Genomic DNA, 23,214 nt, shown 5'->3' with positions numbered 1-23,214 from the left:
GGGAATCCCCCAGAGAGGCCTAAGCACAACGTCTTCATGAATTAAGTGTTCCCATCTTGGGATATAATGGATAGAAATTTAAAATGAATTGAGTTGAAATGAATATTTTATGAGAGAAGGAAATTAGGAGTTGAATTGAACTGATTGGAGCTAAAATGAACTGAACTGAACTGAAATTAAGCTGAAGTAAACATGCCCTGAATTGATTATAAGAGAAAAAAAAATCAGAAATTGAACTGAACTGAACTGAAATTAAGCTGAAGAGAACAGTCAATTGCCAACACGATAGTCTTACTAGCTTTTTGGCAAAAAATTGACTTTTTAGCCAATAAAAAAAAAGCCAAATAACCGAACAATGGGCTTAGCTTGTTTGGCAATTGGCTACTAGTTTGTCTATCTTGGCTGATTTGACCAACTGTTTGTATTGCCTTTTTACATTGGTTGAATGCTGGCTTTTAAATAAATATGTTTGGTAAAGTTGGTTATTGGAGTAAAGAATTGAGGTCATGTGAGAACCAAGGTGAATAATAGGAACTAGGAACTAATCTCAGCCATTGATCGCACTCCATCTCATGGCTCACATTGCACCCGCTTTCATTAATGACATTCTCGTAATTTCGCTGTTTTCAAACTTTTTTCCACTTTTTTAACTTTTAAGGCAATTTCATTTACTTTAAGACTGATTTCATTTACTTTTACTAAATTTTCATTTACTTTTGAGAAATGAAACTAGAAACTACTTTATAAAGTTAAAATATTACAAAAATGCCATTAATGACACGGGAAGCATGTGAGCCGTCTGATTAACATGATCTAAGGGCTTAGATCAGTTCCTAGTTCTTATTTTAGCCTTGGTTCTCATTATAACTAAGTTCTTGGAGTAAAAATGTAATTATAAGTATAAAAGGCCAACAACCAATACAAAAAAGATAGTCTTACCGGCTTTAGGTGGAAAAACTAGCTTTTTAGGCCAACAAAAAAGCCAAATATCAAACATATATTTTGACAGTTTACCATATTAAAAAACCAAACGCCATAGAAAAAGTCAATTGACAAACAAATCATGTATTGTGGTTGTTTGACCACATCTAAAAACCAAAAGCCAATTGACAAATAAGCTAGAGCACCAGTGCTCACTGTTTCAACCAGATGTAAACGTAGTAATGAAGTTGTACAAATTAATTTCACAACTATATTCACATTAATAGTTTTATAGTAAAGTATGTAGTAATAACAGCAATTGCTTGGACAACAGAAAATCTTAACCTGCAGCATATACAAGGGAGCAAGAGAGTGTTTGCTGCAACCCCAACTCAGGCAGAGGGATTAGCTATCCTGGAAGCTTTGCAGCATGCACATGTGGAGGCTGAGAACCTTTTAATTAAAACAGATTCAGCACGAATGGTAGAAGCTATAAAGAATCCAGATAAGGCTGAGGAGGAGCTGAAACAAATAGTCAAAGATATTCGTCAAGAGGCGTTAAAAAGACAGTATGTATTAAGGTAGATAGAAGTATGGTGACTAAAGCTCATCTCTTAGCTACCCACTGTAGGAAGTATGGTTAATATGGAGGGCTGCCCTCCTTTCTCCACCTGTCTAAAAAAAAAAAAAAAAACTCAAGTGAGTACTATAGACATTCAATTACTCAGCTTCATTCATTGTAGAAATTATGTCAAGATAAACTATTTTATAATTCTTAACATTCGGGGGGTTTTTGGTTCACATACTTAAGGTATAAGGTAAGAGTTTAGAATGATTTAAATTCATACCTTATGTTTGATTTATGATTTTAAGAGTTGCAAATCTATATCTCAAGCCTCCTAAAATATGGGGTTTGAAAACCTAGGGAAAAGGTGGGTTTGGCTAATTCCCATACTTTTAGATATCAAATGAACTTATAAAATAAAAAACTACATTCTATAATCACACCAAACATATGATACTACCTCCAATTTTTTTTAGTTGCAACTTTGGAATATTTTATATCTCACAAATAATACCCCAAAGTTGCAACTAAAAAAAATTGGAGGTAGTATTAAGAATAAAGTTCCTAACCCTCACCACTACGGTTTCATTCTTGATTTCAAATTTTGAACCTCATACCAGTTTGCGAATCAAACGCCCTCCCTTAAGGGTTTTTGTTTCACATACCAATCGATTGCCATACTTATAAAGTTATAATCAATCATAGCGAGTGAGTGAGATAGAGGATTATCTCCTATAACAAATAAACATAAATCATTTATTTATATGAATTCAAAAAATATATCCAATTCAATCCAGTCTCAATATAATTTCAATTTGAGCAATTATTGTTCAACTTTTAACATGCCAAACACATTAAAATCAACATAAAAACCCTTGAATAATTAACGGGAAGCTTTTTTTTTTTTTACGGAAAGCGTTAATCAAACACATGAAAAAGTGAAAATTTTACACTACACCCCGGTGTAGCTTCTGCTACCTACACCCCCCTCCCCAAGTGACGTCATTTTGCACATATAATATTTCAAAACTGAACAAATTTTATTAATAGTTGTAAATGAACATACAATTATTTATAAATGAACATTTAATTAAGGAGCATTATTATAGATGAAAAATGTATAAATTTATAATTTTGTACTTGTTATTGAAAATTTTTGAAGGTAGCACACACTCCTTATTGTAATTGTAAGAATCATTTCCATGAAAACTACAACATAGCACACACTCTTATTGAAATTCCTTATTAAATTTGTTAAAATAACTAATTCAGTATATAATTAGGTGCTTTAATTAGTAGTATAAAAATGAACTTTTAAGTATATGCACATATTCATTTTAAAATTAATGCATTTACTTGTTGATCATGAATAAGAACGAAAATGAACATTTATCAATACGTAAATTAACATTTATATATAATGAAAATGAACATTTATCAATACGTAAATTAACATTTATCATCTATTAAAATGTGAATGACGTTATACTAACATATAAATGAACATTTAACAAAATGAAAATGAACATTCATAAAAATAAAAAAAAATTGAAGAAATAATAATAATAATAAAAAAAAATAACTACGAACTATAATCTTTGTTTCTCTTCTCTGAAACGGTTTCCTTCGCTCTGCAAACAAAACTGAAGAATGTACAGATATAATTTATTAGTTCTTCAATAAAAATTGCTAAGATTATAGTATAATACTTATATTGATTTGCATTACTATATATATAAATGAAAATTATGAATTTCATATGATCAAAAGATTTCATAGTATGCATAAGTCAGTTTCTCAACTCACATGAATGAATATTTATGCATTTCATAAATGTGCATAACGTATCATAAAAATGAACATTTTTTATTTTGGCATATAAAGTCAAATATAAACTCAAATAGATTCAAATATACAAATGAACATTTATAATTCAGTATATGTTCATATATTACCTCGGAATTGTAGAAATGTTAACATCTATACCATAAGTTTTAATATCTTTTAAAAGTTTTTGATCTACAATAGGAGATTTTTACAATGACTATGTAGTAATATATAAATAAATATTTGTATTAATCATTTATTTACATGTGAATGATTGTATACTAATATATAAATGAACATTTATCAAAATGAAAATGAACATTTATAAATTTTTTTTTTAAAAAAAACCACTACGAACTAATTTAATTAATGCTTACTTTTCTCCAAATTTTTTTTTGATGTTCTTTTCTGAAGCTATTTCCTTCATACTGCAATGAAAAAAAAAATGAAATACTTCATACTCAAAATTCAAAATGTACTTGTTCAAATTACTAGTTTTAAAACTAAAAATAGTAAATGTTCCTGTAACACAATTGCAACAATAAATTATAAAAATTAGGGTTTATACTCTTTTTGAATTAAATATGAACAAAATCACTTATTCCTTTGAATTTCGACCTTGATTTGTTGAATTATGTAGCAATTGAACAACTTTTTTGGATAATTTGTCGCAAAGTTTGTTGAAAATTTTGGATTATAAAATTCTGAAAATGGGTGCAGAGAAAGAAAATGCAGAAAATGGGTGAGGAGAGAGAAAGTGAAAAAAGATAAATGGTGGTTGATTTTACTGTACAATTGCAGAAAGTGGGTATATAAGGGAGATTGTTAAATGCATTGTTTAGAGGGGGGTGTAGGGTGTGGTACCTACACTAGGGTCTAGTGTATACCAATTAATGAAAAAGAGGTGATCATTGGACGGGCCGGGTTGAGCCGAAGTTTAAAAAATAATCCACTTATCGTGTCGGGGCAAGCTTCGAGCTGGAATTTTTGTGCCCAAACCCGTCCAAAGTGGTTGGACTGTGCTGGCTTTTCGGTCTATTTTCGAACGGGCCTAAAAACTCAATTAAATATGCATAAAAATGCATTTTCAAACTTGTCTAAAAAAATAAATTTTCAGACTGAAAAATTCTATTCAAAACCCGCTCTAAATCAGACCGAGCTAACTTTGATCGCCTCTATGATAAAACTAAAAAGACTCAGAAAATTTTGAGATGAAAAGCACAACTTGTTTGCCATCTCACTCCAGCACCTCCCAATGATTTGATCACACAACTGACCACCCTCTCACACCTTCGCCGCGCCAAAACAAACACCCCCAAACTCCCCTTTTTTATTTTCTCTCTCCTCTAAAAAACAAAAAGACCCCCAATTCTTTAATTAAATTTTCCAAGTAGATAGATAACATAAAATTAAATCAATTAAAAAATTCCCCAAATCAAATCGCCAGATTTCAAATTCTACAACCCCCAAATTCGAAAACCTTAATTTCAATTTCTTCTTCGAATTTGAGGAGTGAGAAAATGGCAGGAATGGAGCTTCAGAATACAGTCAAGGAAGCCCTAAATGCTCTTTATCATCACCCAGACGACGCCGTTCGTATGCAAGCTGATCGATGGCTTCAAGAATTTCAGCGTACTCTTGATGCTTGGCAGGTTTTTTGCTTTTCGTTTATTTTACGATCTATTGCAGTTTTTTTAATTTGATTTCTGAATTCAAAATTTGAGCTTTTTTTTTTATTGTGTATTGTAGTTTCGATTGAGTTTAGTTCGATTAGGTTTAATTTATTGATTTTTTCTGTTATTGGGGTCTAATTAGTGATGATGGAGCTGCTAATTTTTGGATTATGGAGTTAATGTAGTTAAAAGTTGTAGTTTTTTTTTTTGGTAAGTTTCGTGAAGGTTTTAGCTTTTGGCTGTTCTTGTATAAGATAATTGAACAATGAGTATTGGTACCGGGGTATATCGTAAAATGTACCATCAATTCCAGTTTGTGCGCTCTCCAGAGTTTGATTTTTCGTTGCATTAGCTTGGGTTATTGTTGTGAGAGAAATTCATACCTTTTTTTTCGACAATTGAAACGAAAATGTCTGGAATTATTGATGTTAATACTAATTCATAATATTTGGATTTGGTTAATTTGGGTATGAGGAATTAGAATATGATGCTGAGGCTAGTCATTTTGTAACCCGCAATCCCCCTAATTGAAGGTAAAATTGAGATAAAAGAAAGAGGAAATTTGGTTGAAGATTTAGTCTGAGTGCTCATATATAGCCTGGAACTTCAGGGGGATAAGGAGAATATATTATTGAGCGATATCTGATGTTACTTGTTTGATACTATTGTTAGTTTCAGCTCTCTACTTGCAGGTTTTTTTGACTGTGTTTGATAACTAGCTTATTTGAGCAAATTAGCTTATTGACTATTAAATAAGCTAGTTCAAAGTGTTTGGTGGGAAGCTTATTTAAAGAGCTTATTTCACTAAATAAGCTCTTTTTCAAAAAGCTCCATTTAGGAGCTTTTTCAATTAGCTTATTCATTTCTTATGGTGAAATAACACTTATACCTCCATTTAATTAAAAATCCTATATAAACCGCCTACCCCACAATTAGTTTATTGGTCATTTCACATAATCAATCAGCTTTAAACAATTAGCTATTTACCAAACACTTTTTTACAATAAGCTAATAAAATAAGTTAGTCAAATCAGTTAACACAATCGGCTAGTTAAAATCAGCTAACACAATCAGCTTTTAGATTTTCCCTAAACACGGCCAAATTTATATGATGATGCATTATTATGCTATATAGAAGTATTAAATAGTTTGGTAAAAGTGACATCTCTGAGATAATAAGATGTGATGTTGATGTTAGACATTTTTACCCCCTGACTCCCCCAACACCCCTTCCCCCAACAACAACAACAACAAAGCCTTAAAAATGATTTGGGGTAGGCTAACATAAATCACCATGAAGAATCGTCCGGTATAGAACAAAGGACATAACAAAATTATCAGCTGGAAGAGTTTGAAAAAAGGTGTGTAAAGTGATTAAAAGGAAAAACATCCAAGTTAAATTAAGAGGGTTTTAAAAGAGAACCAAAAATAAAATTCTAGAAAGTTTTTAAAGGAGTGGTTAAAACGTGTAGAAAATAAACATAAAGGTTTGAGAAAACTTTAGCAAATGAATATCAATAAGTTCATAAAACACGAATTGAGTAAAGTGTTTTAGTCTAACTGCTAGCTATATAGCTTGGCAATTTGATTTCACTAGATTACAAGACTAATTTTTATCCATATCTCTTGTTACATGTCTTATACTATTAGTTTCAAGTTTTCAACCGTCCCCTTATTTATCTAACTATGTATCATTTCTTAATATTAAATACTTAAGTAAAAGGGGTGCTAAGATTCCTGTAATTTTTGTTTTCAATGATAGGATTTTCTTATAATTCTATCTTTTTATGTTGGAAGCTTATGACATGCTGCGTTTCTCATAGGTTGCTGATAATCTGCTTCATGATACAAGTAGCAACCTAGAAACTCTAATATTTTGTTCACAAACTTTAAGAAGCAAGGTATGTTAATTAAGATCTGGCATCTTGTTTACCCTATATATATTGCTGCATAACCCGACCATTTCTGCCAGCTTTAATAAATCATGTTTATTTAAAAATTCAGGTAACACGCGATTTTGAAGAGCTTCCACTGGAAGCATTTCGTCCGTTACGGGATTCTTTAAATGTAAGTAACTTATGCTTTGTTTGTTCACATTCTAGGAGCCTTGGTTATATGAGACCAGTATGAGCCTATGATTTTGCTTGGCACACACAGAATGATGTGGTTTATTTTGGTTGATCTCTGATGTTAGCTTAATGTGACAGTTGCTTTTTAGAACATGTATGAGCTATTATAGTAGTTGAAGTTCTAATTTATTATTGAGAAAAAGACAACCTCAAGGCAAACAATTTGGATTCAAGGATTTAATTTCATTAAAGTATCAATTAGCTACTTGGCAGTTTACTCCACTAGTATGTTGTTGAAATTTGTAAAATAGAGTAGAATGACGACTGTCAATAGAGGTTTTCAATTGTTTTCAAAATCGAAAACTATATACTTCTTTTGTCCCACTTAAATTGGCCACATCTGCTTGCTTTAATCACCTACTTTATACAATTGTTGAGAACTACGTTACTTGGACTCGGATACCCATGTCCAACATGGGTACGTGTCCAAGCGTCCGACTCGGCTACTTTGTGAAAAAATTCCATGATTTTGAACTACAAGTGAAGTGTCCGGGTGTCATACCAATGTCCGAGTGTCGAGGGTCCGACATCGGTATGTGAGGTGAAATGAAGTGTCTGAGTAACATAGGTTGAGAACAAACATTTTGTTATGAGACTATAGATCAAATCTTAATAAATACTAATATGAGATTTTTCATAATGAAATTTAGTAGCTATGAGAAGTGGCCTATTATTTTGGGACATCCCAAAATGGAAATGTGGCCTATATTAGTGGAACAAAGTAAGTAATACATTAACCCCCATGTTAGCCTTCCATAATTAGTTTGATTACTTTGGGAAATTTTGCAACCTTTGGGTTGGGACTTGGGACATCCCAAAAAGGAACTGTGGCCTATAATCTATGTTACCTGGACACGGCATTTTGGCCGGCATACCCGGGTCGATACGACGCGACACCGATCCGGGTATGAAATCCGTTCCGGATACTCCATTTTGTTCTCGGGTACGGCGGCCATTGAAGGAGTTGAAGCTTTGAAGAAGATGAAGACGGTTCTCAAACAATTTCGAAGATGAACACGATTACGAGTTTTCTCAATGCAGTTTTCTCTCTCTTTCTTCTTTCACGTGTATTTACTTATTTAATTTCTGAAGTTTTTGACTTTTTTTCTCCCTCCTCTCTCCTGATTTACCTAGCAGTAACATTTTTTTTTTAATATATGTGCTTAAGGGTGGCGGCTAGGGTTTTGTTTTAATTGGTAAAAAGCTTAAAAGGCCTTAAACCTATGTTTCTCTATCAACAACTTGGGCTTTTTTTAAATAAACAACTTGGGCTTTTTATTTTGTTTACTTTTTTTTAGCAATCCACTCACCTAGATATAAAAATCTATCAATAAAAACCACCTATATAATTTTTGATATATTATGGACAAAATTATTGCCGTATCCGTACCCGAGTCCAATGTTAAGACGGTGTCCCCGTGTCCTAAATTTTTGAGAATGGCGTATCCGACACTCGGATACGTACCAATATCGGATACCCGTACCCGTGTCAATGTAACATAGCCTATAATAGTGGAACAAAGTAATACATGAACTATGTTAGCCCTCCATAATTGGTTTGATTACTTTGGGAAATTTTGCAACCTTTGGGGTTACCTCAGGTATTCCCAAAAATGCAACTCTAGAAAATTTTTCTTCCAACTTTTACTACCGCAAGCTTGTGAAACTGTGCTATATCAAACAAGGATCTAGTTGGCCGGAATTTATTAGCCTTTTTCTCTTCTGTCTTTCTATTGTAGCTTTTGACTGAGCCTAGAGATTTAATAGTTTAGTCCAACCCTGTGATTGTCCTTTTTGTTGCTTTTGCTACAAGAGCTTGTTTTGTGTTACTGTACCTTATGTGTAATAGCTGACTTAAATTTATATATTGCATAATATGGACTATATATATATATATATATATCCTTTCATATGCAGCCTAATTGGATTTATATTTTGGTGGTTTTTTTAATTTTTATTTTATATTGCAGAGCTTGTTAAATAAATTTCACCAAGGCCCGCCAAAAGTTAGAACCCAGGTATTGTGGAAAAGTTGTTCTAGGAATCAGACCTAACAGGGTATCTTTTCCTATGTATATGCTACTTTCAGTGACACTAATTTTCTGCTACCTGAAATTCTAGATAAGTCTTGCTGTGGCTGCATTAGCTGTTCATGTTTCTGTAGAAGATTGGGGAGATGGAGGCATTATGAATTGGCTCAAGGTAGAGATGAACAATCGCCCAGAATGCATACCCAGTTTTTTGGAGCTTCTGAAAGTTTTGCCTGAGGTATACATATCCTTGCTGTTATTGTTTCCTTCTGGCTAAGAGTATGATATTTCTTGTTGACTTTGTCTTTGTTCTTTTCACTCAATTTACCTTATACATTAGAACTCATTTGACCTTTTGGCCCTTGTCAAAACTCATTTTTAGTGATTTATATCAAGACTTATTTTTCATTAAACCTATTGTAAAAATAATAATGTCCTAATGCTTATTTGTGGTTTTCTTGAGTACTCTGTACAACTGGCTAGGTCCTGCAATTTGAGTATAAAATCAGGAAGTAAAGCTAAATAGGTTGTTTTATTTATTTTGTTGTAAGATGTGCTGGTCACTGCATATAGTGCTATATATATATATATATATATATATATATATATATATATATATGTTGAAACACAAAGGGGGTAGAAATTTTCCATTCGGTTGATTTTGGGAAGTAAATTTTTTCTTTTTTCCTATTAAATTATACTTCATCCGTTCTTTTTTACTTGACCTGTTTCATTTATCACGCCTGCCATTGCAAAAATTTAATTATTAATAACAATAATTCTCCATAAGTAAAAATTATAAAAGTTAAATATTATGATAATACTTATTGAGACGATTCTAACAAGATCTCACATGAATATGTTTTTCCTTACATATAATTCACAAAAGACGATCAAAAGAAGGTTGGTGAATTGTGTAAAAGTCAAAGCGGGTCAAGTAAAAAAGAACGGAAGAGATATAATGATATGTACTCCTTTTGTTTTTTTTAATTGCATCAATTTGACCGACACGTAGTTTTAGGAAAGTGATCTGAATAGAGTAAAATATTGTGGAAGTAGTGTTTGTTAGGGAATTAAAAAGTATTGAAAAGAATAGTGGGGTAATAGTTTATTAAAAAATAAGGGTTGTGAGAGGAGAGAACTTTTTTTGTAAAAAAAAGTAGGAGTGGGGCCATGTGAGGAGAGTGATTAAGAGAGGATGTCCATAAAGGGAAGTGATGCACTTATAAAAAAATGGCCAATTTAATGCACTTGAAAAACCCAGAGGGATTACTGTTGAATCAAATATTGGTTTATTACCAGTTGTTTCCTAAACCATCAATTATTGATTAGAAAATTTCTTCTGTGTGATGTAGGAGGTGTTTAATTACAGAATATCAGCTCGGCCTGAAAGGCGGCGCCAATTTGAGAAGGAACTCACTTCTGCAATGGAGGTTGCCCTTAGTCTATTAACTGCTTGCCTAAATGCCAGTGAACTTAAAGAGCAGGTAGAAATCTCAATCTGGCATCTATTATGTTCTAATTCATATATACATCTTTTTCTCCTGGGGACTTTTGGCTGGTTCACATTCAATATCTGAGCATCCTCCAAATAGTGGTTCATTGAATGTTATTAGCTCATTATATGCATCTAATAAATGCGAAATGCAGCACCACTGTTTTACAGAAAGTTTTCTTCTTGGCTGTCATATTCGTTATCTTCTCTAAAAATATATGGTTTTGTTGTTTTCGTCAGTAAACAATGTGTATGTGTCATTTTTATGAAAAAGTAACTTCAAAGCTGCTCAAATTTGTCTAGTCTTTCTGACAATAGTATTTAGCATGAATTGTTCTTCCTCTGATATTATTATTTTTTTATAACACTGACTTATTCATTATTCATATACTCTACTTTGACTACCGTTAATGGTTTTTAGTTAATTAAGAGTTTACTCGTGTGGGATCTTGTAAGATTTGCCTCGATATATACTTTCATAATACATTTTTTTACACATTGGTAATTAAAGATATTTTTGATTGAAATAATGCGCTGGTAAGTGTAAAATGAGAAGTGTTGCAAGTTAAATAAAAGAGGAAGTATTACTTATCTGTGTGGCTTGGTGGGAGATTTTTCATCTATCTTTGTGGCCTTAAAAGAATAATACTTGATTTTAGCACTTGTGAAAAAAACTGATTCTTGAACCCCTTCAATACACAAGTCACTTTGAGACACGTAGATAAAGCTATTGAGATATATTGCAAGTTAATTTAGGTCCCTTCCTTATGCACTGATTTCTCCTGTTGATATGGTTGGTTGTCTTAATTGATTCCAGGTTCTTGAGGCATTTGCTTCGTGGCTTCGCTTGAGACGTGGGTGTGTGATTCTGGTCTACAAATCTAATCATCTCATGATTAATTCTATATGTGTAGTTGCTTCCATATTTGGGAGGTGGTTATGACTTATCATATCTACTTTCCCTTACAGGATATCTCCATCTGTGCTTGCAAATCATCCTTTGGTTCTTACAGCTCTGTCTAGCTTGTGTTCTGATATACTATCAGAGGCAGCCGTTAATGGTAATTTCATCGAAGGCGTGCTAGAATAGAATGAAATTATGCTTGTTATGTCTAGAAATCATGGTGCATAATGTATGATCTGCAAGGACATTTTATGTGCCTTAGAATTATATTTTCCTAAGATTAATTGCAGTTGGACATGGTTGCCAATTTTCTTGTTGAAGAACATTCATGGTTGAACTCTTTCTTGTCTTATATATTATTTATAATCTTCTGTCATTCAACAGTTGTTTCCGAGTTAATACATTGCTCAGCAGTGGGAAATTCTTCCGATGTTTCTTGCCAGATGCCGCTAATTCAAGTTATTGTTCCTCGAGTTATGAGTCTCAGGCCTCAGCTTAATGATCCATCAAAGGTACATAGCCCTTCTCTCTCTCTCTCTCTCTCTGTAAATTCTAACTTATTGGTTCTACTTTTTACTCGTTGATTTATCATAACATTGTGTTTAATTATTTTCTTTCGTGGGATTTTTTACCATGTACCCTGGTTTTACATTCTAACTCCATGTTTATATTATTTTGTCCTTGTACTCCTTCACTTTAGAAGAGGTAACAATCTACCTCCATAAGAAAGCCAAGCGACGTAATGTTTATAAAGTACTGGTTTACGTCATACATGCTTTGAAAATAGCCAAATTAGTGTGAATACATTTTGCATTTTTGACAGGGTACATCTATACTTGGTGAATTCCCTTGATTCTCTGATGCCACAAGTTGCTGTGAGAAAATGAATATGGCACCTCATAGAACTTGTGTGCTTTGTTGATCAGAAGAGCATGGTTACAAACATACACAAAACCTGAAGAAATGTCAAGTTGCTGTTGTTTGACACTGTTACATGAGGTGCCATTTCCAATCTTGTCACAGCAAGAGGTTAACATTGAACCTTGATGTTTGTTGTAAAAGCTGATGCACCTAGAGATACTAATCTCTCACACATTGGACAATATATATATTTTTTCTTGTTTGGTACAATTAAGACCTCATTCATTGCATAAATAACATGGTAACTCTTAGTGCATCTCCATACCATAATGATAATCCAGCCTTTTCAGTTTGAGGAAATGGTCTTCTTAAAGTCTATTCTTATCCTCAGTAGTTGTAATGTGACTCTCTGCCTCTTCGGCATTGGTGGCCTGAGACTAGGCTGTGAATATATGAACTTCCCCAAACCTTGTTAAGCTAGGTTCTTTACTAGGTACTTAAGATTGTAGTCAGATACTAATATAGTGGTATCAGCTGTAGTGAGATATGCCGGAGTCATCTGCTTCAGGATTTGAGGCCCTGAATTTCGTGTATGTAACAAGTCTCAGGTCTGTTTGTGTGTGCATGAATGCATGCATACACACACTGGAGGATGGAGAAAGAGACATGGAAGCTGTAGCTGTCAAATGTCTTCACAAAGAGAGGGGGGGGGGGGGGGGTGGGGGGGGGGAGAGGAATTCATTTCCCCTTCCTCCTTTTATGAAGAAATTTCTTGTTTATAACCTTTCTGGAATTCTGGGTAAAGGTCATGGAATCATTTTTGTAGAAGGAATGTTTATCTTGTTTTTGGTCATTGTAAATCTGGTCATCACACCGTGGTGTGGATCCAAGAGTCTGACATGAACAAATCCAGAGTTATGACCCGCAAAGCAAAACAGATTCTTGCATTTGTTATGTGTGTGTGTGTGTGTGTGTGTGTGCACACGCATGTGCGTGAAATATGAAAGTATGTGGTTTTAAGCTTTTCCTGGCTTTGGCTAATTTGAAGTGTCTTAGTATCATACTCATTTTGGTTGTCTAAAATCTGACTCGAATACTTTAGCTGGATGTAAATAAGTGTGGGTTGTCGTCATTAAATGATGATTGTGTCAAAGTTTCTAAGGTCTGAATTGTGGACCATATTTTTAGAACTGTGTATTGCTGTACCTTTTGGTTCTTCATGGCTGTCAGCTTTCTGATTTTCTGTTTGTATAGATTGGACACGTAATTTCCACCTTTATGTCAAATGATGCTCAACTTAATGCAGGAACGTCGGATTTTCCCCCATTTGGTTATGTACTGTCGGCGGAAGTCTGTTTGATATTCGTATAATGATGGATTGTTGCTCATACTATTGTAAACATTATTTGTATACAGGATGAAGAAGATGCAAAAGCCATTGGCCGTTTATTTGCTGACATGGGTGATGCTTATGTTCAACTGATCGCAACTGGTAGGCATTCAGCTCTTGTTTACATTTAGTCTTTTGTATACTAAGCTATTGTCTGTCTTCAAAATGAATATTTTGACACTATGTTTCTCTTTTTCTTTTTTCCAACATTGCTTTTTCCATTATCTTATTTGTTCCTGAATTTTTTTTCTATTTTTTTGGTGTGGGTGGGTGAAGTGAGGTGGAGACTTTAATTATTGCTTTGCCTGATTAGATGGAATAGAGGCCATATGAGGGGCTAAGGTGCAAATCTTGTATGCCGATTAATGTTTTGGATGTACAAACCATCTTTGTGACACCAATTCACTATTCTGTGCAGGTGTTCTGTTTTATTTTCTAAAACCTAACTATCGCTGAATTACTTTTTTAGGTTCGGATGAGTCAATGATGATAGTGCAAGCATTGCTTGAAGTTGCTTCACACTCAGAGTTTGATATTGCTTCAATGACATTTAATTTCTGGCACAATCTACAGGTTTACTTGATTGAAAGGTGGATCTCTTGTGTTATATATATACTTTATTAGTGTTCTTTTTCTTTAGATTTGTATTTGAGAGGAGCTTATCTTTATATTTTTCTGTATATGCCAGGGACCTATATCTGTCTTTGGGTAATGAAGCATCCATTGAGGCAGAGAGAAACAGGAGATTGCTAATTTTTCGTGCATCATATGAGTCTCTGGTGTCCTTGGTGAGTTTTGGTGTGATGCATAAGCTTTGTGAAAGTGTTGTGAGCACTTATATGAATGTCTTGGATTGCTTTGTTATATCCATACTTTAAACTAACAAGTGATGTTTTGATTGATTTTCAAAACACTTTACTTCACCTGGCTAGCTAATTTTGTTGAGCAAAGTGATTTTGGTATTGATTGTTATGTAAACGTGTCATGTGCTGTAGCCACATGTTTGTTAGATTTTTGCATCCATGTGTGTTTGGTTGAAGATTGTTGGGCTTTAGATGAAGCAATATTGGTTTCTTTCTTTGCTTGTCCACTTTTTGGCAATGGTTTATATCAATTTATGGTTCTGCTGTCAGGTTAGTTCTCGGGTTCAATACCCTGATGACTATATGGAGCTTTCAAGGGAGGACCTGAAGGATTTTAAGCAAACAAGATATGGTAATACCAAAAACTAATATTTTTCTTGCTGTATTTTATTTAAATAGAAACTTAATGTCGGTGTTCTGCTTAAATATCCTCAGCACAATGCCAATCTGTCACAAATTTTGTTGATGCAACATTATGTAATTTTTCTCTAATCCTCATATGTAGTTTGATGACTTTGATCGTTATGACTTAGAATATTACTTATAATGGTCTTGTTATTGGATTTAATATTAAACTTCTTTTTCTAAGGCAAGGCAAGGTTTTTGGTGCTTGTGGCTTGTGTCTCGCCAGCCTGATAGTTATAAAGAATGGAACAAACTTGATTCACCACCAATTCCTGCGTTTCCGTCCCATTTACTGCCTGGTTGTACTTCTACTGGAATTGACCTCTTTTCTTGATGCTGCCAGCTGTTGCAGATGTTCTCGTTGATGCAGCTCTGGTTCTGGGTGGTGATACAGTGTTGAAAATTCTTTACATGAAACTTGTCCAGGTGTGATATCACTGTCTTTTCTGTTACTGTTTTCTTATTCTGTTGATGTCTTAGTTCTGTTATATCATGCCAGCATTTATATAATTGCTTTCCTAGTACTGTGTGATTCTTTGTATGTCTTGGAAGTTCAAGATGACCTTGATTGTTCATGTAGCATGTTTAACTTTTATTAATTTTTCATGTGGAATATTGTGGATCATGGAAAAATGGCGGTATCTTGATCAGAAGCATTTGACTCCAATTTTGATGGAGATTGTTCATATAATGAGCTAGTAGAATGGTTGTTTGTCATATACCACTGCATGACCTAATTATTTTCCACAATGCCTTTGCTAGTTCACTGTCATATTCCACTGCAACTTTGGTCAATGGGTTTGGGTCTTTGGGTTGGTTTCTAGCTATGCTTAAAAAACTGTCAAAAATAGTTTAAAGCTTAGTATTAGACTATTAGTACAAAATGTGGTAAGTAGGTCAATTCTAGTTGTTCAGGTTTCTCCAATAACTTGAGGTTGGGGTCGAGTTTTGGACGGGTTGGGTCGGGAATTGCTAGCTCTACTATTGCATATGCAAATCCCAATCATCCTTTGCCTTCCCTACTAATTTTGTGTCCGTCAACCAACATTTTTATTACTATAATATGTAATAGACTGGGATCAGCAACAACCAGCAACAATCACAGGTGGCAGGGACAGCAAGGACAACTAAGGAGGAAGCAGACAAAATTAACTAACACTCCATTATGGAGGAGCGCTCACTGAAGACTGCAAAGGGAGTGTAAACTGATTCTCTTTTTGTAACAACCTTAATAGGACAAATTCTAATTAATGCTAGGGTGTTGTAGTTGCTTAAGTATATAAGGGTAGGTAGCAGCAGTAGTAAGGTATCCAGAAATTTGAGTGACATTTTGAATGAGACCTCAGTAGCCTCAAGTTACCACCGGAAGTTAAAGCCTAAAGCTATATTTATCTTTGTAACCCTTTTGCTAGTCTCAATCAAAAAGACTCAAGCTTTCGTATTAATTTTACAATCAGTTTACAAAATTTACAGCAGCAATCATAGTCTATAACATAACCATAAAAGGTTAAACCACCCAGGGCAAAAAAAATAAAATACATACCACCACAAACTGCAAATTAAGCTGTATTTTCTTTTTAATCTTGTTATACGGTTTTTTAATTTTTAATATTAAATAGGTACCCTCAATTTTTAACCTTTTTTGTTTCTTTTTTTTTTTTTGGGGAAAATGATATCTTTGTGGTTTGTTTTTGAATGAGACACAATTGTTGTTCACATTCCTGGACCCCGCAATGATTGGATCCTTTCCTGTTGCTGACAGTGATACTATTTAAATTTGTTTCAATTAGAATCCATGATGTGTAATCATTGAATGGATTGGTACATATTAAAGCATATTATGTTCATGGATGAAAAATCATTACCTTTGGTGATATCGATATCTCAGGCTGCAACCAGCTATGTAAATGATCAAAGTAGCGAATGGCGTCCAGCTGAGGCTGCTTTATACTGCATACGGGCTGTGGCAGATTATGTTCCAAGTGTGGAAGCAGAAGTGATGCCTCAGGTTCAAATACTTTCCCAGCTTTTATATTTGGACATGAATCTGATGTTTCAGCTTCTGTTTAGGTTTTTCATGTTTGATAAATTTTATGTCAAAAATTTTTTCACTTGAATAATATGCTAAACTAATTGTTCTTGTTGTCATATTGATCACTTAAAGTAATCCCGCATTGAATTGCTTCCAGAAAATCATCAACATCTACATCATGATCAATAATATGCACTGCTTGTTTTGCATTTGATTTTTTTTTAGTAAATTTAACATTATTTTCTTTATTCTTTACTTGGTATTTTCTAACTTGATGTGGAGGTAGGAATGCAGGATGAGGTAGCTAGCTTGTGGTTTTGATATTAATTCTATAAGGAACTAAACATATTCAGGAAAACAATTATGTTTAATAGAATCCTGAGTCTTTGTCTGCTTCATGAGGTGCTCATGAACCAGACTTTTAAGCTATTAAAACTTGCTCTTGTATATAAGTTTCTGAATAGGAAGATGAACTTGGACTAAATTTTTTGTTTAGAGAGTAGTCAATTCTGAGGGTACTTAATTTTGGCTTCTCTCTCGAATTTGAAATTTTTACTTATTTAATGCTATCTGCTGACAGAGAAATGAAAAACTTGCAGGTTATGTCTTTGTTTCCAAAGCTTCCCCAACACCCTCAACTACTTCAGACTGGTAAATTATTCTACTTAAACATGATTGATACTACCCATCTCACGTCTTTTACCTAGAAATTGATTAATGTCATTATTCCGTTTTTTTTTTCATGGTGTTTTTTTTTTTAATTAATATATTTATTTCCTGGGAGTGGGGGATTAGGTGAGTTGATTGTCCATTTAAGGAGTAAATAGGTCAGTTGGGAGAGCTTTGCAACCATTTATATGCTCAGTATTGTGCATGGTTTGTTTATTTAACCTTTTATTGTTTTGTTATTGCAGTATTGTATAACACATAAATACAATGCATTTACTTCATTCGTATGGTGTTTGGTTATCTTTTTATTATTATTATTATTATTATTATTATTATTATTTTTATTTATTTATTTATTTATTTTATTTTTTTTATTTTTATTTTAAGTGCCTGAGGGAGTGACATAATTCTTTCTGGTAGCTGCCATGTTAGGTTTGGTGGCTTCATAGTCCAAATGAAGTTGTAATTCTCCAACTATTCCTCTGCTTAGTCTTGGTTTAGTTCCGATGTGGTAGGAGTTGTTTGAGACAATTGTTTGTGAAAATTTTTATATTGCTCTCTTTGTCGATATTGGTAGTTGTATCAATCACTAGTCTGATAAGAGTTATGAGGATGAAGATTATATGTTCAAACTAAACATGCTGGAATATGATATGCATGATATGCTTGTGAATAGCTGTAATCATTGTGATTGCCATGTTTTCAGTGTGCTTGACAATCGGAGCATATTCTAAATGGCTTGATGCTTCATCAAATGGACTTTCAATTCTGCCTTCGCTGGTGGAAATTCTTATGAGGGGCATGAGCACATCTGAAGATACCGCAGCAGCAGCTGCATTGGCATTTAGACACATATGTGACGGTATGCTCCGTGTCTTGTGTAGATTTACCCTCCCCCCCCCCCCCCCCCAATTTTTTTTTTTTTTATGTTCCGTCTATCAATTAAAAATGTAGCATTAAAGATAATTTTGCTATCAGTAAAGACTCCTACCTAGGAAATTAGGATCATAATTTCCTATTTGCTGCTGATTTACCTAATGGAGTAACAGAAATAAGCTTGTTGGTAACAATGTACCATAAATTTCTCCTCTTAATATTGAGAGTTAATTGTTTTGGTGTAGCAATTTTTGATCTGCTTAACTGATGATATCTGCATTAATGTTTACTTGTATTCCATGGTTTCTGAGTCTCTGTTTGATAAAAATTTATGCGTGTAGATTGTCGGAAAAAGCTCTGTGGATCTTTAGATGGCCTCTTCCATATCTACCAAAGTGCTGTATATGCAGAAGGTGGAAACTTCAGAGTGTCTGCTGAAGACTCTCTTCATTTGGTTGAAGCATTAAGGTATTATTTTTATTGTTAGAAACTGTTGTTGAAGTGTTTTTCTGCATGAGACTGACAGTTTTTACATTATTGCAGCATGGTAATTACAGAACTTCCTCCAGATCATGCAAAGAAAGCCCTGGAAGCATTATGCCTACCTGTTGTTACTCCTCTTCAGGTTTGGTTTTACAATACTAGTAACTTCATATAAAATCTTTTGCTGGCTCATTGTCTATCTAATGTATAATGCCATATTTTTTATTCTTAACAATCAGGAAATGATTAATCAAGGTCCAGTTAGTCTGGGACAGAAAGGTGCCCGTGAACTTACTGTTCATATAGATAGATTGGCATATATTTTTAGGTAAAATGGATGTGCTTCTAGTTGTCTATGTAGATTTTTAGACCCTAAATCTGGTTCTTATACCGTGAATAAATTGTTTTAGATATGTAAGTCACCCTGAAGCTGTAGCAGATGCAATTCAGAGGCTCTGGCTAATTTTTAAGGCCATCTTTGATGTGTAAGTATGGGAAATGCATTTTTGGGTGTGTTGGTATTTGGTTCCTTAGTACAATGTGCCCTAATTCATATTTGTTTTGACCAGACGTGCATGGGACATGCGGACCATGGAAGCTCTCTGTAAGGCATGCAAATATGCTGTAAGTTCTTCTGAATATAACTGTTTCATAATTAATATTTCCAAAAAAAAAGAATGTAGAGATCAGAAAATCTCCCTAATGTTTTGTTTCTTAATCATGTTCAAGAAAAATTACCTCTCTTTTCTTACTTAGTTGTTGTCAAGAAGTCATGAGGCCATAAGGTTAGATTTTGGACTGTGGTTAAGTGATAAAATGAAACAAGTAGTGTAATTTTTTTTTTTTCTTTTGATTCAGATGCACAAAGTTCCTATTGTAGCCACGTCTGACATTCTACTAGCCTTGTATTCCTCACAGTGGTGGTGATGAATTATTTTATACATTTCTTTGTATAGGTTACTTTATCCCTTTTTTTGGTGTATTAGCTTTACCATCATACCCCTTGTACCCCACAAATTTTCTCCTTTACATTTTCTTTTTTACAGTCTTACTTATCTTACACGTACCATCCTTTTTACACTCTCTCTTCTACTTTATCTTACACCTCCTCTTCTACTTTTTCTTACACACACTCGTCATTCTTAAAGTTTTCTTAAACTATGCATTTACGTAAGTGAGTCGAACAAAAAAAATGGAGGTAATAATAGTTAAGCAGAAGGGAGCCTTTACATCGTCTGTCTTTAATGTGAATGTAATCTTTCTTCATGTTGTTCGAGAATTATTGTATGGTTTTGAGGAGTACGATATGCTTGTGTACTTATTCTGAAGTATTTAGGTAGATACTCTTTACCTCTTTTAATGCTTCATTTTTTATTGACTCAATTTCATTTTTCCATTTTGAAAGGTAAGAACTTCTGGAAGATACATGGGCCTCACAATTGGCGCCATGCTAGAGGAGATTCAGGGACTCTATCAGCACCACCTCCAACCGTGCTTTCTATATCTTTCTAGTGAAGTCATAAAGGTAAACTTATCCCTTTCTTGAATTTGGAGCAGTTGTGAATTCTCCATCTTAGCTTGCCTTCTAAATGCTATGTGGCAGATCTTTGGGTCAGACCCATCTTGTTCGGACTATCTGAGAAACTTAGTTGAAGCCCTCTTTAGAAGAACAGCCTGCCTTCTTGCCACGATTAGAGTATGTTCTGCAGCTTGGATCTTCTGTATTTATTTGATGAGCGTGTTGGCACTTAATCATATTGAGCTTTTATTATCAGGATTTCACCACCAGACCAGATATAGCAGATGATTGTTTTCTATTGGCGTCAAGGTGCATCCGATATTGTCCTCAGATATTCATCCCGTCACCGGTGTTTCCCTCACTAATAGACTGTGCTATGATTGGGATTACAGTCCAACACAGGTAATATATGCCTTTTATGTTTAATGATCCATTCTCATTTAAAATATTGTTTCTATTTACTCACTCAATTATCCTCTCAGATCAATACTTTGAACCAAAAGTTTCTAGTCTAAATAAGGGAAAGATGAGATTCTACGAGACTGCTCACCTTTTAAAGGCTAAATGTCACCTTTTGAGGCATAACACATTTTTGAAGGGAACAGTGGTGTAATATCTGTACTGCTTCTCATTCTTTGCCCCCTCTTTCCTTCACATCCAGTAGAAGATACAAATGAGCTCTTGTCTATTCTGGAATATGTGTGATGTTTTTGGTCATACGGGCATAAATTTCTAGTTCCACTTCATAAACACTTATTTTGTCTTACCAATCACATGAGCTAAAGTTCCATGACCAGTAGAGAATAAGAAAGAGCTCTATCAAAAAAAAAAATCATAATTTGGTCTGTTGCAAGGCTTGTTAGTTACTTAGTTGTCTTGACTGAAAATTCTGTAGTTGAATTAAATTTGGTTTCATTGGGTATCAGGTAAGCTGAGTTAGGCTAGTTAGAATTTCTGGCCATATCCGGTTGGATAACTCAGGTTATATTGACAAACTTATGTTGGAATATTGTTGGTGCATGCGAGATGGAAAAACCTAAAGATTCAAGGATTTTTTTTTTTTTTTTTTTTTTCATTTTTATTTGTTGTTTGAGCAAATATGGTGGTCTGAATATAGCTTTTGGATGAACGGAAGGCGAGAGAAAACTAAGTTAAGATTAAAGACAAATATATGTAATTTTTATTTTTTGTTTGATATATTAATATAACATTTTCAGTGATCTAAACTTCAGGCCATTTTAAGTTAAATATACTTGGACTTTTGTCTTTGGGTGAGTTACATTTAGACAAGGTTTTATTGGGTTTGAGACAATTATTGGTGTAACCAGCTTTCGGGTCAGAATGGTTTGTTATGGTCGGTTCTGGTTTTGCCTGGCCTAGATAACAGAATGTAAAATGGTTATAACGTATCAAAGTGCAAATTGGTTGGGGAAAGTTTCTTCTAAACTATGGTTGACAGGTGGAAAATCAAGACCAACTCTGGTACGTCGTGAAAATTAGAGGTAAGAAAGGAAGGTTTAGACTGTTTAGTTGTTAAATCCCACCCCCTACAACACCATGGGATGGAGAAAATGAGCTAAACAGATTTCTTTTTAAGGATTAATCATGTTTTTTACTGCTCTCTCTCTCTTATTTCTGCTGTTTCCCATTTACCTGGTATAAGAATTGCTTTTGTTGGTATAATAATGTTCTCAATGGAAAACATTTCTCCTGTGATCTTTTGATAGAACTTACAAATTATGTTGTATCTGTGAACTCTTGCAGGGAGGCCTCAAATTCCATATTGTCATTCTTGTCTGATGTCTTTGATCTCACTAATTCACGGGAGGGTTTGCAATATCAGCCCATAAGGGATAGTGTGATCATTCCTAGAGGAGCAACTATAGCCAGAATTTTGATAGCATCCTTGACAGGAGCTCTCCCAAATAACCGCTTTGATACAGTAAGTTGCATCTAAACGAGACAAAAAGTACAATAATTATTCCTTAGCACATTTGTCAAATGAAAATGAGAGTTTGGGAGTAGAACGTTGGGATTGGACCTAAGAATTAGTAAATTGTGAATTCAATAAACAATTCACCCTTATATATTTCAGGTAACCTATACACTTCTGGCACTTGTTCGTGTTTATCAAGTAAAAGCTTTGGAATGGGTCAAGGAAAGTGTTTCATTGATTCCAAAAACGGCAGTGACAGAAGTTGAGAGCTCAAGATTCCTGCAAGCATTGTCTGATGCAGCATCTGGGGCTAATACTAATGCTATCATGGCTCCAATTGAGGAACTCTCAGATGTTTGCCGGCGCAATCGGACAGTCCAAGATATTGTTCAAGATGCTTTGAAACCCTTAGAATTAAATATGGTTCAGAGAGTATAGTAAAATGTTCCAATATTAAGATTTGCACAGCTTATTGCTGATAGAGTTACACAAATTGAGGGGCTGTTTTCAGGAGGCCCTTGTAGAGCAGGTTTATATGCTCCATTTTGTATCTATTGTTCATTTTTATTGATTCATGTTATATATACGAAGTAGCCCACAGCCCCACAATGTCTAGAGCTTGTGGTTTGGGGGAAA

General features: G+C 34.0%; 1 protein-coding gene across 1 annotated transcript; it reads left to right on the top strand.

Moving 5' to 3' along the window:
* Window positions 1-4,543: 4,543 nt before the first annotated feature.
* On the top strand, window positions 4,544-23,214 carry LOC145567263 (transportin MOS14-like). The gene is made up of 27 exons (XM_081626525.1): window positions 4,544-4,965; window positions 6,810-6,887; window positions 6,991-7,053; window positions 9,086-9,133; window positions 9,237-9,383; window positions 10,501-10,632; window positions 11,458-11,498; window positions 11,610-11,701; window positions 11,929-12,056; window positions 13,822-13,897; window positions 14,265-14,385; window positions 14,484-14,583; window positions 14,929-15,010; window positions 15,407-15,489; window positions 16,952-17,071; window positions 17,695-17,746; window positions 18,471-18,626; window positions 18,982-19,108; window positions 19,184-19,265; window positions 19,363-19,451; window positions 19,534-19,608; window positions 19,693-19,747; window positions 20,529-20,648; window positions 20,727-20,819; window positions 20,899-21,044; window positions 22,407-22,584; window positions 22,738-23,214. Exons 1-27 carry the CDS (start codon window positions 4,834-4,836, stop codon window positions 23,014-23,016), a joined length of 2,895 nt encoding a protein of 964 aa, XP_081482651.1. The 5' UTR covers window positions 4,544-4,833; the 3' UTR covers window positions 23,017-23,214.

This window comes from Chenopodium album, chromosome 11 (genome assembly GCF_948465745.1).
Source record: "Chenopodium album chromosome 11, dcCheAlbu1.1, whole genome shotgun sequence".
NCBI lineage: Eukaryota > Viridiplantae > Streptophyta > Magnoliopsida > Caryophyllales > Amaranthaceae > Chenopodium > Chenopodium album.
Note: the sequence above shows the minus strand (reverse complement) of the source record. Positions and strands in the feature narration are given on the sequence as shown.